This window comes from Onychostoma macrolepis, chromosome 14 (genome assembly GCF_012432095.1).
Source record: "Onychostoma macrolepis isolate SWU-2019 chromosome 14, ASM1243209v1, whole genome shotgun sequence".
In the NCBI taxonomy this organism is placed as follows: domain Eukaryota; kingdom Metazoa; phylum Chordata; class Actinopteri; order Cypriniformes; family Cyprinidae; genus Onychostoma; species Onychostoma macrolepis.
The window spans coordinates 3,385,842-3,403,744 of record NC_081168.1 but is presented as its reverse complement, the minus strand read 5'-3'; the positions used below and the strand labels follow the sequence as shown (position 1 = coordinate 3,403,744).

General features: G+C 39.4%; 1 protein-coding gene across 1 annotated transcript in view; it reads right to left on the bottom strand.

Annotated features, from left to right (window-relative positions):
- enox2 (ecto-NOX disulfide-thiol exchanger 2) overlaps positions 1 to 17,903 on the bottom strand; it is a 238,523-nt gene that overhangs the window by 40,902 nt on the left and 179,718 nt on the right. The window contains exons 6-7 of the mRNA XM_058797429.1: positions 7,599 to 7,805; positions 1,930 to 2,163 (exon numbers count right to left, since the gene is read on the bottom strand). Of these exons, the coding sequence (XP_058653412.1) occupies positions 1,930 to 2,163; positions 7,599 to 7,805 (441 nt within the window). The remainder of the gene's footprint in view (positions 1 to 1,929; positions 2,164 to 7,598; positions 7,806 to 17,903) is intronic.

Genomic DNA, 17,903 nt, shown 5'->3' with positions numbered 1-17,903 from the left:
TCTATTATTTTTTTTGTGTTGTTGTGTTTGTTTAAAATCTGAAAATTAAAAAAAAAAAAAAAATCAACAAAAAGAACAGTTTGGCAGGGATTTGCTGAGCTGTTTGGCGTTAACTGCGTGACAGATGAAGAACTGTTGCAAAGGTATTGCTGACTGTACATCGAAGATGACTGGTGTAAAAATTTTGAAAAGACAAACATAATTATTTTGTATTGTTAATGTAATCCTGTAAAGCACACAAACACATGTCTGACTGAGAATTCTAGGAGGCTTTGATTTATTTACAGATCCTAACAACAGATAATCAAAAGAAGATGCTGTCAAATAATTTAAATGAATAATCCATCAACCCTTTTAAGACTGCATCAATGTGTCATGAATATGAAATCCCTCTCCATCAATAAACTGATTTAGTTGCTCATTTATCTGATTCAGACTCAACAAGTCAGAACTAACAGATTCAAAAATAATTGTCAAAACCTGCCCAATATTGATTATACAGACAAATCTAGCGGATATAAGGATGCTGTTGATATCATCCTGTCCTCTCTTTCCTTCATCTTTTACCTGTAAACACAGCAAACTGAGCTGAACTGCATATTAACCACTAGGGATGGGTACCGAGAACCAGTATTTTTGGACCGGTACGTAAATGGGTCAATACCGGACTACCGATAAGCTTCAGGACAAACGATACTGTTATCAATATTTGCGTTGTTTTATCTCCGTATACTTCAGTGTTAATGGCGAACTAGAAGCTGCTGCTTATCATTTTCCTTCACTGAATGATGTGGTTGACGTTCACATTCACACAAATTGACATCACATGTTGATTCAGCGGTAGAGATACACTCACAAGACAGTTTAAAGACTTGCCGGTAAAACCTTTCATTCGCGTGCTGTTCTGACATGCGCTTATTCAGAGCACGTTCACCTGAAGCGTGCGGACACTAAAAGGCTGGTCAAACAGCACCTGATTACTTAGTTATCGTCTGATTGCACTAATACTGTCAAAAACACACAAGGTTTACATATAAACACAGTTAGGTCTAAAGTGAAAGTAAACAGTTGAGAGAGAAACTTGCATTTCGTTGCGTGCAGGTCTTAAAGGGACAGTACTAAACATGCTGCCGATTTTCATTAAAGGGATAGTTCACCTAAAAATTTAAATTCTGTCATTATTTACTCACTGTCATGTTGTACCAAACCTGTATTAATTTTTATTCTTGTGCTGAACACAAAAGAAGATATTTTAAAGAATGTGGGTAACCAAACAGTTGCTGGTCCCCACTGACTCTGATAGAAGAAAAAAAAAATAAAAAATATGGAAGTCACTGGGGACCAGCAACTGTTTGGTTACCCACATTCTTCAAAATAATTTTTATGTTTCACAGAAGAAAGAAACTCATTCAGGTTTAAAACAACTTGAGAGTGAGTAAATGATGACAATTTTCATTTATGGGTGAACTATTCCTTTAAATGTCAATAAAATAAAACACAAAGAGAAAAATAACTCCCTTTTCCTGACTGAAGAACTTTAATACCATTGCTAAAGTTCAGCAGTAACAAAATAACATGACATTTTCAACAACTTTTCATATCTTTTTGCACCAAATAGTATCGATAAATATCTGTATCGATAAAATGTAAACGATACCCATCCCTATTAACCACTACATATAGAAAAGTGGCTAATACACATGGCTAAATTCAACTGATTTCATCTCAAAAGCTTCTCTTTAATACACTTTCTCTCTCAGACAGAGATTTGAGACGCAGACGTTAAACAGATGGGTTCTATTAAACCGCATGGAACGTCAAACTCAAAGAGACAAATAGCTTTTAGATGCATCCAGCAAACAACAGAAGTGTGACTGACAAAAACAACTAAATCACTGTAACAGAAGCATAACATGTCACGTGTCCCACCTTTAAGCTTTTCTCCTAACTGGCTGCACTCGTGCTCAGAGAAATGGACGATGGGGGGCGGCGAGGGGGGCCGCATACGGTCCTCTTCTATCCTGCGCCGGTGCCTCTCTTCCCGGGCCAGCATGCGCTGTCTGCACTCCCACTCGTACAGGTCATCTCGAGCCTGAGCGAAATCGACATGCAGCCGGCCTGTGTCCTTCTTATCTGTGCTTGATCCCAGCCTGATCCTATAACCTACAGGACAGGGAAATGGACAATGACATAGGAAAAGGAAAAGGAAGGGAATTGAAGGTAAGGAAAAGAAAATGGAAATGCAAGGAGAAGAAGAGTAAAGCAATAAAGGAAAAACAAGAATGAGAAAGAGGAAAGGAATGGGAAAAAATGAAAGGGAAAATGAGTAAAGTAAAGGAAAGGAAATGAAATGAGAAAGGAAAGAATAAGAAAAGAAAAGAAAAGAAAAGAAAAGAAAAGAAAAGAACAGGACGACAAAGGAAAATAAAATAAGAAGGGAAAGGGAAATGGAGCAAAGGAAATGGGAAATGGGAAAAAGAAAGGAAAGTGGATTAAAGTAATGGACAAGAAAAGACAGGAAAAGAAAGAGGAAAGGAATCGGTCAAAGGAAAATCAATGGATAAGAGGTAAAAGAATGGGAAGGGGAGTAAAGGAAAAACAATGAAAAATAGGAAAGGAAAAGGAAGAGGAAGGGTGAACCAAACAAAGGGAAAGAAAAGAAAGAGGAAGAGAAAATGAGAAGTGGACAAGAAAAGACATGGATTGACAAAAATAAAAAGGAAAGGAAACAGGGAAAGAAAAGAAAGAGGAAGAGGAAGGGGAAACAGAAAAAAAGAATGGAAATGGGAGTGGATAAAAGAAGTCGAAGGGGAGTAAAGGACAGGACAAGAAAAGACAGAAGAACAATAAAAGAAAAAACAGAAAGGAAAAAAGAATGGAATCAGGGAAGAAAAGAGGAAAAGGGAAAAAACAGGAAATTGAGAAAATGAAATGGGAAAGGGGAAAAGAAAAGAAAAGGAAAAAGTAAGTATAGGAATGGATGGAAAGGAAACAGAGAGGAAAAAAGTAGAGTGCAAGAAGTTAAATGGTAAAAAAGGAAGGAGAACATGCCAAGAAATTGAGAGCAGTAGAAAAACATTCAGCTTTAACAAACCAGAAGAATGTAATTAGAAAAACAACATATTAGCAACACTGATTCATGAAGTGACCTGTGACAAAGAGACACCCACAAACTGTCACACACTCTCTCTCACTTCTAACATGTGTTTGCGGACATAGCAAGGCCAAACCACGCATATTTGCTTATTTTGTACGAAATGTGAAAAGCCTCAAAAGTTAGACTCAGATGAGGAAATCGAAACCAAAACCCTACCAGCACAGACAAGCCATGATGTATGAGAATAATGTGGCTTGTGATAGGCCTGAAAAAAGACAGTGATTTTGTATTAAGGTTTATATATTTCAACATAAAAAAGAAAATTGCTTGGAAAAGTATCTTGACAAATGGCCAAGCGGTACGTGAAAGAGGCTCCGGTGAATTATGAATCATATGAAGCTGCGAGTACATTACAGAGAGGCTGAAGTGTTTTTAAGGAGAATGTATATTCACAGACGTCCGTGTCAACAGAAACGAGAGAAAGAGCTTCACGGTTTGCTTCCGCCCCTCTATCACTGCTTTACAGCCCCGAGACGCTGTTAAATATTTTACGCAATGTGTTCACGTTAGAAATGAGCACCATTATTTATGGAAAGGCCTGCAGAGCTCCGTCACGAGGCCACATAATATATAGTGCGCCGCTCCAATCTCACCCCTCTCCACTGAGAGAGCAACACTCAGAGAAGAATAAATAATGGAAAGGGTATTATTGGAGCGACCGGCACTTTAAATTTGCTTTCTGTGGCTGAGACGGACATCCTAATATTTGCATACAAAGACTGATTTAAGATGTGACTGATAAGAGAAGCAGCTCATGTGACCGGTGTCGAGGAGGTGATTGATATGCAGCGTTCAAAGGCAGAAATTTATTACTAGGTGTCGGCGCTTGTCTTCTCATTGACCTCTTCTGTCAGGGACTCTCGACGGCCAGCATCTACAGATCTTGAGTTCTGTGAGTGATGTGCGGAAGCCCCGCCCCCCTAATTAATTCTGCATCAATCCATCAAGTCAAGAGGGAACTTGTGGACACATGGGCCTCATTTCCATGCAATAAAAGGTTAAGTGAAATTATTCTAAATCACATGGCATGGCACACAAGTGCAAGGCGTGATTTAGTGCTTTTATTTGTATTCTTGCTTATGACATTGTGAAATATTAAGGGTGTCATCTACAATGAAAGTACACAATTTACAAGATAGCTGCTGTTAGTGTTAATTAAAATATTAAATTAAAAGATTTCAATGATATATGTAAATGAAAATAAAAATAAGCCCATTAACTTTATGAATTCTATCACTGCCTGAGAGAATGATACGGTTTAGTGTGATTATCAAATCACAAAAACTGCATTGTAATTATTTAATATGTAATCTGATAACGCTGCATTGTAATATTTTCACTTATAGGTGAAACAGTTTTCATCGCTTATACGTGCATTTGAAAATGCAATATGCAACAAACACCTTCCCAAGTTTGTTATGAAATTGGTTTATAAATGTGTTGTCAACAAAAGAGAAGCATTTTAAAGAGAAGTTTTCTTGAGTTTTTCCATCAAAATAAAAGCTCTATAGTTTAATGTTTGAAAGCAAAGAAAAACAAGCATAAATATTAGTATTGCACAATATATATATATATATATATATATATATATATATATATATATATATATATATATATATATATATATATACAGTTGGTACGGAAAGTATTCAGACCCCTTACATTTTTCACTCTTTGTTATATTACAGATATTTGCTAAAATCATTTAAGTTCATTTTTTTCCTCAATGTACACACAGCACCCCATATTGACAGAAAAACACAGAATTGTTGACATTTTGCAGATTTATTAAAAAGAAAAACTGAAATATCACATGGTCCTAAGTATTCAGACCCTTTGCTGTGACACTCATATATTTAACTCAGGTGCTGTCCATTTCTTCTGATCATCCTTGAGATGGTTCTACACCTTCATTTGAGTCCAGCTGTGTTTGATTATACTGATTGGTCTTGATTAGGAAAGCCACACACCTGTCTATATAAGACCTTACAGCTCACAGTGCATGTCAGAGCAAATGAGAATCATGAGGTCAAAGGAACTGCCTGAAGAGCTCAGAGACAGAATTGTGGCAAGGCACAGATCTGGCCAAGGTTACAAAAAATTTCTGCTGCACTTAAGGTTCCTAAGAGCACAGTGGCCTCCATAATCCTTAAATGGAAGGCGTTTGGGACGACCAGAACCCTTCCTAGAGCTGGCCGTCCGGCCAAACTGAGCTATCGGGAGAAGAGCCTTGGTGAGAGAGGTAAAGAAGAACCCAAAGATCACTGTGGCTGAGCTCCAGAGATGCAGTCGGGAGATGGGAGAAAGTTGTAGAAAATCACTGCAGCCCTCCACCAGTCGGGGCTTTATGGCAGAGTGGCCCGGCGGAAGCCTCTCCTCAGTGCAAGACACATGAAAGCCCGCATGGGTTGCTAAAAACACCTGAATAAGATTCTCTGGTCTGATGAGACCAAGATAGAACTTTGGCCTTAATTCTAAGCGGTATGTGTGGAGAAAACCAGGCACTGCTCATCACCTGTCCAATACAGTCCCAACAGTGAAGCATGGTGGTGGCAGCATCATGCTGTGGGGTGTTTTCAGCTGCAGGGACAGGGCGACTGGTTGCAATCGAGGGAAAGATGAATGCGGCCAAGTACAGGGATGTCCTGGACGAAAACCTTCTCAGGACCTCAGACTGGGCGAAGGTTTACCTTCCAACAAGACAATGACCCTAAGCACACAGCTAAAATAACGAAGGGTGGCTTCACAACAACTCCGTGACTGTTCTTGAATGGCCCAGCCAGAGCCCTGACTTAAACCCAATTGAGCATCTCTGGAGAGACCTAAAATGGCTGTCCACCAACGTTTACCATCAACCTGACAGAACTGGAGAGGATCTGCAAGGAGGAATGGCAGAGGATCCCCAAATCCAGGTGTGAAAAACTTGTTGCATCTTTCCCAAAAGACTCATGGCTGTATTAGATCAAAGGGTGCTTCTACTAAATACTGAGCAAAGGGTCTGAATACTTAGGACCATGTGATATTTCAGTTTTCTTTTTAATAAATCTGCAAAAATGTCAACAATTCTGTGTTTTTCTGTCAATATGGGGTTCTGTGTGTACATTAATGAGGAAAATATATATATATACACACATATACATATATACATACACACACACACGTATATATATTAGGGGTGGCACGGTACATGTATTCGTACCGAACCGTCACGGTACGGACATCTCGGTTCGGTGCATGAAGCTTTACGACAAATACAGGCAATTCACCCCCAATCCAGAAGGGGACGCCCGCAGTAAGGCAACGCTGTTTGATAACCACCAGCGCCAGCAGAAGAACAGCGAATGCCATGAGTTGCGCGCTTGAAAACAAAGCCTACTAGACAGTGACCATGTGCTGATTCTGAATGCATCTCTCACATAGACTGACAAGGGAGTATACTTTAAAGGCTTGTACACTCAACTGTTTGCGAAAAGGAGCTTTATGCTCATGTTCCATAATATTTCCATATCTGCGATGTAACATATCTGAATGCTAAACTATTATTTATTATGTAAATGTACTTCAGACTCGTTCCAACGAGGCCTGCGCGCTGATGTTTGGCTCACTGTATTTTATTTTGATAAAGTACCAACTGCACTGTCAAGTTAGCAATGCTGGAACTGATGTGTGTTTTTTTTGTGTGTGTGTGTGTGTGTGTGTGTGCGCGCTCCGGCGCGATCACTTCAACTGTTTCCTTATACCAGCAGAATCAACTATTTAACAGTTATTGTCTTATTAATAATCACTGTATAAAGGTCTGCTTTTATTTGTGTACACTCACAATGAAAACAAAACAGATTTTATATAACATGAAAAAATGTGTAATTTGCATTACTGTCTGTTCAAAATAAATGAAAAGAAACTGAGCATTTTTTTCCCCCCTTGTACCGAAATCGTATCGAACCGTGACATCTGTGTACCGTGCCACCCCATATATATATATATACACATACACACACAGTATCAAATATTTTTATTATGAAATATTAATTATTATGAAATACTTTACAGTTCAATAGTATTATAGTTATATTTCTATTGATTCGTTAAATTTTTATAAAGAAACAAACAAACAACAACAGCAGCAATAATAATAATAATTATTATTTATTATTGTAAATTGCAATTGTTGTGTTTCCTTAACTTGTTCTACCTGGATTTTTAATTAAATAAATGCAAATACAGTTTCATGGGCAGTAAAAAATATTTATTAAAATATTCTCCTAAGTCACTGGCCACTGGCAGGTGTGGCAAAATGTGAGTTTTACACCCTGTATGTTTGTATGTATGTATATGATTTTAATTTTCATAGATATGTCCATATTTAAATAAATAAATACCATTCTCATATAGAGAAACTGTTGGTGTTGCAGTGACAGAGGAAATCCTCCCGATCATGTACCTGACAGGAAGAGGGCCTTGTCCACTGTGTGCTCTTCAGCGAAGCGGATGTGACAGAAGTTCTTCTTGCTCTTGCGGATGGCGATGATACCCCCGCACTGTTCAAACACCTCCACGATGAGCTGCTCTGTGGCGTTTTCTGGCAAACCGCCCACAAATACCGTCTTACAGCCGGGCGGTCTCTCTCTGGTGGCAGGGGGAGGCAGGTCTTTGAAGACAAGCACAAAATAATATTAAACTACCAGAATTTTTGACATTTTCTTTCATCTAGTTATTGATCCATAGCTCATTATTGACTGGTATGCCACGTATGAAAAAGATGAAACATGCAATATCAATCACTGATTTTTTTTTTTTTTTTACGACCTTGACATTAAAATGATTTATTATCCAATTCTAATCTAAAAGACCAGGTTCATCTGGAAGATCATTAAAAACGGTAATGCGCCAAATCACATCGATCGGGCTGACATATTTTTGGCCTTTTGCCACTTTTATGTGATAGTCTTTGCATAGACAGGACTCAAACTCAACATGTCACTGGATCTTTCTCTCGACTGGTTTAATTTGCAGAACACGGCACTAGAACCTCTAGGTTCACAAAGCTAATCTCTTCTTGATTAACCAATTCAACCATGAATAAGATGCATTGAGAAAACCAGGCTGAGAAGGAATAATCAATGAAACTCGGCACTTGTTACATGACTGGATTACAAGTGCAAAGCTTGCCATGTTCTGCTGTTAGCTGATTCCTCAGCGATGCTGTGCAGACCAACGGGTGATAATCCGTGCTGAAGAGACTGTCTTAACAAGCTATGGGAATGCAGATGAAGGAAGCACCTGCTGGAACTCAGAGGGGACCGCGTGCCTGATGGGGGGTCCAAACGGAATCGGACGCAAAACGCTTCAGGCATGTTTGGCTGTAAGCCAGTCACTATAAATAAGTGAGTCTCTTTGGACCCCACAGCTGCCCCTAACACTCGCCATCCATCATCACCAACATTACACTAACTCCTGTTTATTGTGGCGGCTCATGATGAGCTTTATATTTATGTCAGCTCATGTCAGTGGAAAGAATATAATACTCCACTGACTAGAGGACGTGACATATGTGTACAGCTTCAATACAACACTATACGAGCATGTATATGGACCAAAACGATTCAGATGTCAGTAATGAGCTTTGGATGACATGCTGTGGTATTGTAAAAAATAATAACTATGTAAACATGTTTACCAAGCATAAAATGACTTGTCTGTCTGATCATCACTGAAGTCTGAATGGTATTTTGTTTATTTGCTTGCCTTATTTTAGCACCTGATTCATTGAAGGAATTATGTAAATCAGGTACTGCTGCAAATACGGCAACAAAATTAGTGCTGATAGCAATTCACACCTCAACTGGATCTGGAAGACTGAATACCATGATTTGATACACTCTTCTATTCTTTATGGTTGCCATGATCACTAGAAAACATACATAAACATTCATTTGAAATAAAATCTTTCCTTTGAAAGTACAGCGTCAACTGCGTTAGCCAATGTATGTTAATGTTCCTCAAATGAGCGCATTTGCATAGAAAGGATTTGCCCAGAAAGGAATGACATGGATTTGAATATGCATGGGACAGCACTGTATGACATACAGCACCTGCTTATGTTGGGCTGTGAGTTTTTATGTTAATAAAGTGTGGTCAAATTTACCTTTCTACAGCGAAATTCTGCAAGCAAAATGGCATCGTTTCACCTGTGAGTCTTCGTTAATGTGACCTCGCCTTAAAGGGGTCATATGGCGTTGCTAAAAAGAACATTATTTTGTGTATTTGGTGTAATGCAATGTGTTTATGCGGTTTAAAGTCCAAAAACACATAATTTTCCACATACTGTACATTATTGTTGCTCCTCTATGCCCCGCCTTTCTGAAACACGCCATCCAGTGGGGACATAATTACTGATTATAATGACTTATACTGTCTTTTTACGCGTCGCGTTGCATCGCGCCGTGTAAACATTACAATGTCTGCATTTGTGATCGGAAAACGACAAATAACAAGCACTACTCTACACTGCTCAAAACTCGCGTTTGAATAGTTAGTGGCATATTCTTTAAATATGAAAGCATACTTACAGGCTGCTAGTCAGAAACGCCAGACTGTCCTTGCAAAGTTGGAATTGCCCACTTTATAGAAACAGTCTTTGAGCACAGCTGGCAGGCTACTCCCAGGTTCAGGAAATAGTCCTCCGTAAAATGATGCACACACTCGAATATTTGGGTTGAACTGTTCTGGAACAGTGTTGTAAATACAACTTAACCACTGATTTCTAGTTGTGTCCTCTTTTGGAAGCCCAAACAAAGTACTTTTGCTTTCACAATGAAACACAGCGTCTCCAGGACATGGCGCGGCAGCAACAATACTATAGCGAGAATAAAAGTCTCGCCTTCTTTAATTTATACATTTGGGCGGTGTTTTGCAAATCTCCCCACACCGTGACGTAGACATGTGGGGGCGTGTTTGAATGAGCCGTTTTAGGGGGGACGTGGTCTTAACTTTTATAAAGAATATCTCTTTGGTTTTGAGACTTTAGTCTTTGCAACTTCAGGGATCTTATCTATGCACAAACAGCTTGTAACATTCCAAAGAGAAAGGACAACTTGACATTGCATCATATGACCCCTTTAAGCTGCATGTATGGTTTTGTGCTGAAATACAGGGTTGCCAGGTCTGCATAACAAAACCACCCCAATTGGTACTCAACAGCCCATTTGGTTTCTAGGGGTCAAAACCTCCTTCCAGGGGGTTCCGCCTCTTATGGAAATCTAAGAGAACCAAAAGAACAACCTGTAGCAACAGTACAAAAGTATCCAAATTCCGTTGGAAAACCGTGGACTTGGAAACACTGCTGTAATACCTTATACTGCAGTGGTAGAGTGGTTTATTGAATTCACCTCGCATTGTCTAGAAAAGAACATTGTTATTATTGTCTAATTTCTTATGTATATTTTTGTGTACTATTATGAGCTTTGATTATCCCGCCAGTACACAGGCATATTTAAGAAAATCACAAACACATGCACTGAAAACACATCCAGCACACACAAAATGCCCATAATGTGCAGTACACTAATCTAAAAGCTGAATACTAACGTTATAGTTTATTTTTTCTCATTATGAGCATAGAATGAGAGACTTGAGGCTGCTAGTTTAAGAACAATCACTGAGAATCTCAAAGGTGCAAGTAGTTTTGTTTTCATCTTCCGTCACGTCGTACGCTGAGCTCCATTAAATACTGGTTGCTGGCCCAGGTGAGCAAATGTTTACTTTGTCAAATGCACATGAAACATTTTAGTTTGACATCAGCAGTCTCTTGAAAGTTGAAACTTTGAGCAAGCAATAAAAACACAAGAGTAGATGTTTGCTTTAGGAGGAACAGAGGAGCTCCACAAGAAAGAGTTTGATACCTCTGAACTTTTCTAAATCAAATAAATGCAAATACAGTTTCATGGGCAGTAAAAATATTTATTAAAATATTCTCCTAAGTCACTGGCCACTGGCAGGTGTGGCAAAATGTGAGTTTTACACCCTGTATGTTTGTATGTATGTATATGATTTTAATTTTCATAGATATGTCCATATTTAAATAAATAAATACCATTCTCATATAGAGAAACTGTTGGTGTTGCAGTGACAGAGGAAATCCTCCCGATCATGTACCTGACAGGAAGAGGGCCTTGTCCACTGTGTGCTCTTCAGCGAAGCGGATGTGACAGAAGTTCTTCTTGCTCTTGCGGATGGCGATGATACCCCGCACTGTTCAAACACCTCCACGATGAGCTGCTCTGTGGCGTTTTCTGGCAAACCGCCCACAAATACCGTCTTACAGCCGGGCGGTCTCTCTCTGGTGGCAGGGGGAGGCAGGTCTTTGAAGACAAGCACAAAATAATATTAAACTACCAGAATTTTTGACATTTTCTTTCATCTAGTTATTGATCCATAGCTCATTATTGACTGGTATGCCACGTATGAAAAAGATGAAACATGCAATATCAATCACTGATTTTTTTTTTTTTTTACGACCTTGACATTAAAATGATTTATTATCCAATTCTAATCTAAAAGACCAGGTTCATCTGGAAGATCATTAAAAACGGTAATGCGCCAAATCACATCGATCGGGCTGACATATTTTTGGCCTTTTGCCACTTTTATGTGATAGTCTTTGCATAGACAGGACTCAAACTCAACATGTCACTGGATCTTTCTCTCGACTGGTTTAATTTGCAGAACACGGCACTAGAACCTCTAGGTTCACAAAGCTAATCTCTTCTTGATTAACCAATTCAACCATGAATAAGATGCATTGAGAAAACCAGGCTGAGAAGGAATAATCAATGAAACTCGGCACTTGTTACATGACTGGATTACAAGTGCAAAGCTTGCCATGTTCTGCTGTTAGCTGATTCCTCAGCGATGCTGTGCAGACCAACGGGTGATAATCCGTGCTGAAGAGACTGTCTTAACAAGCTATGGGAATGCAGATGAAGGAAGCACCTGCTGGAACTCAGAGGGGACCGCGTGCCTGATGGGGGGTCCAAACGGAATCGGACGCAAAACGCTTCAGGCATGTTTGGCTGTAAGCCAGTCACTATAAATAAGTGAGTCTCTTTGGACCCCACAGCTGCCCCCTAACACTCGCCATCCATCATCACCAACATTACACTAACTCCTGTTTATTGTGGCGGCTCATGATGAGCTTTATATTTATGTCAGCTCATGTCAGTGGAAAGAATATAATACTCCACTGACTAGAGGACGTGACATATGTGTACAGCTTCAATACAACACTATACGAGCATGTATATGGACCAAAACGATTCAGATGTCAGTAATGAGCTTTGGATGACATGCTGTGGTATTGTAAAAAAATAATAACTATGTAAACATGTTTACCAAGCATAAAATGACTTGTCTGTCTGATCATCACTGAAGTCTGAATGGTATTTTGTTTATTTGCTTGCCTTATTTTAGCACCTGATTCATTGAAGGAATTATGTAAATCAGGTACTGCTGCAAATACGGCAACAAAATTAGTGCTGATAGCAATTCACACCTCAACTGGATCTGGAAGACTGAATACCATGATTTGATACACTCTTCTATTCTTTATGGTTGCCATGATCACTAGAAAACATACATAAACATTCATTTGAAATAAAATCTTTCCTTTGAAAGTACAGCGTCAACTGCGTTAGCCAATGTATGTTAATGTTCCTCAAATGAGCCGCATTTGCATAGAAAGGATTTGCCCAGAAAGGAATGACATGGATTTGAATATGCATGGGACAGCACTGTATGACATACAGCACCTGCTTATGTTGGGCTGTGAGTTTTTATGTTAATAAAGTGTGGTCAAATTTACCTTTCTACAGCGAAATTCTGCAAGCAAAATGGCATCGTTTCACCTGTGAGTCTTCGTTAATGTGACCTCGCCTTAAAGGGGTCATATGACGTTGCTAAAAAGAACATTATTTTGTGTATTTGGTGTAATGCAATGTGTTTATGCGGTTTAAAGTCCAAAAAACACATAATTTTCCACATACTGTACATTATTGTTGCTCCTCTATGCCCCGCCTTTCTGAAACACGCCATCCAGTGGGGACATAATTACTGATTATAATGACTTATACTGTCTTTTTACGCATCGCGTTGCATCGCGCCGTGTAAACATTACAATGTCTGCATTTGTGATCGGAAAAACGACAAATAACAAGCACTACTCTACACTGCTCAAAACTCGCGTTTGAATAGTTAGTGGCATATTCTTTAAATATGAAAGCATACTTACAGGCTGCTAGTCAGAAACGCCAGACTGTCCTTGCAAAGCTGGAATTGCCCCACTTTATAGAAACAGTCTTTGAGCACAGCTGGCAGGCTACTCCCAGGTTCAGGAAATAGTCCTCCGTAAAATGTGATGCACACACTCGAATATTTGGGTTGAACTGTTCTGGAACAGTGTTGTAAATACAACTTAACCACTGATTTCTAGTTGTGTCCTCTTTTGGAAGCCCAAACAAAGTACTTTTGCTTTCACAATGAAACACAGCGTCTCCAGGACATGGCGCCGGCGGCAGCAACAATACTATAGCGAGAATAAAAGTCTCGCCTTCTTTAATTGCGTATACATTTGGGCGGTGTTTTGCAAATCTCCCCACACCGTGACGTAGACATGTGGGGCGTGTTTGAATGAGCCGTTTAGGGGACGTGGTCTTAACTTTTATAAAGAATATCTCTTTGGTTTTGAGACTTTAGTCTTTGCAACTTCAGGGATCTTATCTATGCACAAACAGCTTGTAACATTCCAAAGAGAAAGGACAACTTGACATTGCATCATATGACCCCTTTAAGCTGCATGTATGGTTTTGTGCTGAAATACAGGGTTGCCAGGTCTGCATAACAAAACCACCCCAATTGGTACTCAACAGCCCATTTGGTTTCTAGGGGTCAAAACCTCCTTCCAGGGGTTCCGCCTCTTATGGAAATCTAAGAGAACCAAAAGAACAACCTGTAGCAACAGTACAAAAGTATCCAAATTCCGTTGGAAAACCGTGGACTTGGAAACACTGCTGTAATACCTTATACTGCAGTGGTAGAGTGGTTTATTGAATTCACCTCGCATTGTCTAGAAAAGAACATTGTTATTATTGTCTAATTTCTTATGTATATTTTTGTGTACTATTATGAGCTTTGATTATCCGCCAGTACACAGGCATATTTAAGAAAATCACAAACACATGCACTGAAAACACATCCAGCACACACAAAATGCCCATAATGTGCAGTACACTAATCTAAAAGCTGAATACTAACGTTATAGTTTATTTTTTCTCATTATGAGCATAGAATGAGAGACTTGAGGCTGCTAGTTTAAGAACAATCACTGAGAATCTCAAAGGTGCAAGTAGTTTTGTTTTCATCTTCCGTCACGTCGTACACTGAGCTCCATTAAATACTGGTTGCTGGCCCAGGTGAGCAAATGTTTACTTTGTCAAATGCACATGAAACATTTTAGTTTGACATCAGCAGTCTCTTGAAAGTTGAAACTTTGAGCAAGCAATAAAAACACAAGAGTAGATGTTTGCTTTAGGAGGAACAGAGGAGCTCCACAAGAAAGAGTTTGATACCTCTGAACTTTTCTAAATCAAATACACCCACTTTCTGTTTTCATATTCACACTGTGGGGAGAAAGCAAAGCAAAGTATATAATTTCATGAGTTTCACCATGCAGCCGGTGGCTGATTTGTTTCCATTGTCACCCTAGACGGCGATATGAAATTACACACATCGCTGCATCAGATCTGAGATGTCTGAGATAGCTTTAGAGAGTTTCTCCAGTAACGACGACATCTCAAAGTGGAAACTGCACAGCGATGAAATCAAAGCCTATTATTTCACAAACCAATGCTCTTCCCACAGCTCCGTGGCTAAATATCCTGTGCCGTCAAAGCACTTCTTTGAAGAGTGAGTTAAGATGACACAGGAGGGTCTGGGACATAAATTCAGGAGGGCACTGTGTACCTCCAGCACTGCGAGCGCTCGACCGAGAGACACTCGTCAACAAGCTTAACGCTAATCAGCTAAAATGAAGACAGCCGCAGGTGTATCGCTGTCTCGCGCATGCTCAAATACACATAGACGATGGAGATGACAACCGCTTCACAGACAGAAGTTGATAGGAACGTGGGATGTGGGAACATATATGAAACGAGTGAGGCAGAAGAGCTGATGAAAATGCCAGTTCTGCCACCCTCACTGAAGACAGACGCCTCAGTCGCACCACACAGATGCATAGTGTTGCTCTGTGAAGCCCCAGATGTGTTTTAGTCACAGGCCTCCAGAAGACTCAACTGCACAGGAAGCCTGACTCGGATCTGTGCGTGTGAGGCGGTAAAGGAAGAAGTCCTGGGCTTTTTGTTTGCGCGAGTGGGGTGTCGGGAGTGAGACTGCAGATAAGATGAACTGACTTCTCAAAAGCCAGTCTTCACTCAGCTTGACAGCTATCTACCTGCTGCGTATTGTCCCTCTTGAAAGTGAAGAGCAGGACAGTGTCTCTGTAGGAAGCCTGTGGCGATCACAAGCACCTTAAACAGGCTTTTCTCCACAGGAGAGCTATATATGATCACCATGTTTTTCCCCACTTCTTTTTTTCTTTCTCTTTCTCTCTCTCTTTCTTTCTTTCCTTTTTCTTTTTCTTTATTTGTATTCATTGCAACACTTTGAATACAACTCAAAATTTTGCAGTGGTTGTATTGTGGATCGTGTCTGCACAAAGACTGTGTCTGATCACCTGCTGAGCCACGTTCCAGCATTTTTGGGCATCACAGCAAGGTTCGAGCAATTGTACTGAACCTAAACAGATTTGTAGAATTTAAAGGCACATTTAAATCATCACAATGCTTGCATTTTTGACCATCAAGTTCACACAGCAGCAGAATATGGTATATATTTGAGTCCTTAATACGGTTAAATTCACACACAGTACGGTTATTTACGGGTGTGACAACAAAATTAAGTAATTTTGTACTTAATGCACTTTAGTTGTGAGGAAGTAGTGCTGAAGTCCAACTAAAGATATACTGAAGTATATTTGATTGTGCTAAAGTGGAACTATTGCTTGTGTACTTCAGGTACACTTTATATATCTTGCATTTAAAGACTCATGTTATACAGAGATCATATAATCTTTAATAATAGTGATATTAAAACACATTTAAGCATTATATTAATAAATGTGCATTGTGCAATAAAGAACACCAAAGTTTAATTATAATTTTATAGCAGTAAGTCTTAACTGATATGTCAATAAAATATGTTAATGGATTTGAAGTATTTTGTATTTTAAATATAATATGAATTTTATATATTTTTTTTAAATAAAAAAACAAGGGCACTGAACAACCTCAATAAATACCTAAAATGCCCAGAAAAGCGTAGAGTTTTAAACGTGCCAATGACTCCCAAAAAAAACCATCAAGGTCTGACTACAAGATTCAATCAGCCACCTATACTGCCTCAAAATGCTCTATCGGTCCATACACTGTATATACAACATTAATAACATTAGACATTTTTGAAAATAAGGCATTTTAATAACCGACTAATATAACTGATCTCTATCCAGGATATCTCAGAAACTGAAAATCATTCCCATTAATAAAAAAAAAAAAACTGAAATGAAAAGTAAGCTGAAGTGCTAAATTGAAAACTAACTGAAATTGAAAAATTTACACACATTTACTAAAACTCGAAAGTAAAATTGAAAAAAAAAAAAAAAAAAACGGAAAATATCAAAATAACAGCAAATTCAAAATATTATTCAATAAATAATACTAAAATTACACTGTTTCTAACAAATAAAAGCAACTATAACATCCCATGACTTTGAGACATAGCCAGTAGTTATTTTAGGCAGCAGAGTGTATAAGTGAGGTTAAAGGCCTCTGCAGGCACAGGCGGGTGTAGCGGAGCGAGGTGTGGGTGATATGTGTCATGAGTGGGCTGAAGTGAGGAAACAGGCCAGACTGGCAGTGCCCTCGGCAAACTGAGTCTTCCAGAAGCAGAAACGCAGTGACACGGCCCTCTCGGCTCTTGGAAGAAGAGAGCTCTGCCTGATATAAAGGTCAGTCTCAGGCACAGAGCCAGGGCAGACTGGAGGTTTAGAAGCCAGTAAAAGACAGCATATGCAGGCTGACCTGACGGTGAAGGTGCATCCACAACCGGGCACTGAATCACTGCTATCCTTTCATGCGGTCTGTGGGTTTCCAGGCACTGCAGAGAAAACGGATGATATTTGCCATGCTTGATCTCTCTCTCTCTCTCTCTCTAAGAACTCAGTGTCCTTCAGAGTGCCAGGCCTTTCAAACGACAGTGAGTGAAAGGCGGTCGATGGCCATTTATTAAGCACAGTAGACTAGAATGAGGTGGTGGTGGCGATGCGGAGATGGAGTTGAGTCAAGCTGGGGATGTGCAGAGCCGCAGAATAAGACTGATGGGTCGGGAAGGTGTAAAGCTGTGCTGGAGCTGCGGGACAGAGGAGATTCAGTCGGTCCACCAGAGCCGGAGCTAGACTGTGGAGCAGATCTTATTCCATTATCAGCCACCATCAATAACAGACACACTTTGTTTGCTTACCTGCTCCAATAACAATGCTAATATAATGCATCTGTTTATTGTAATTATGCAAGTTTGGTTGAAAGTAACTATAGATAGACTAATATATCATTCAGACAGACTCTATTTAGCCATTCAG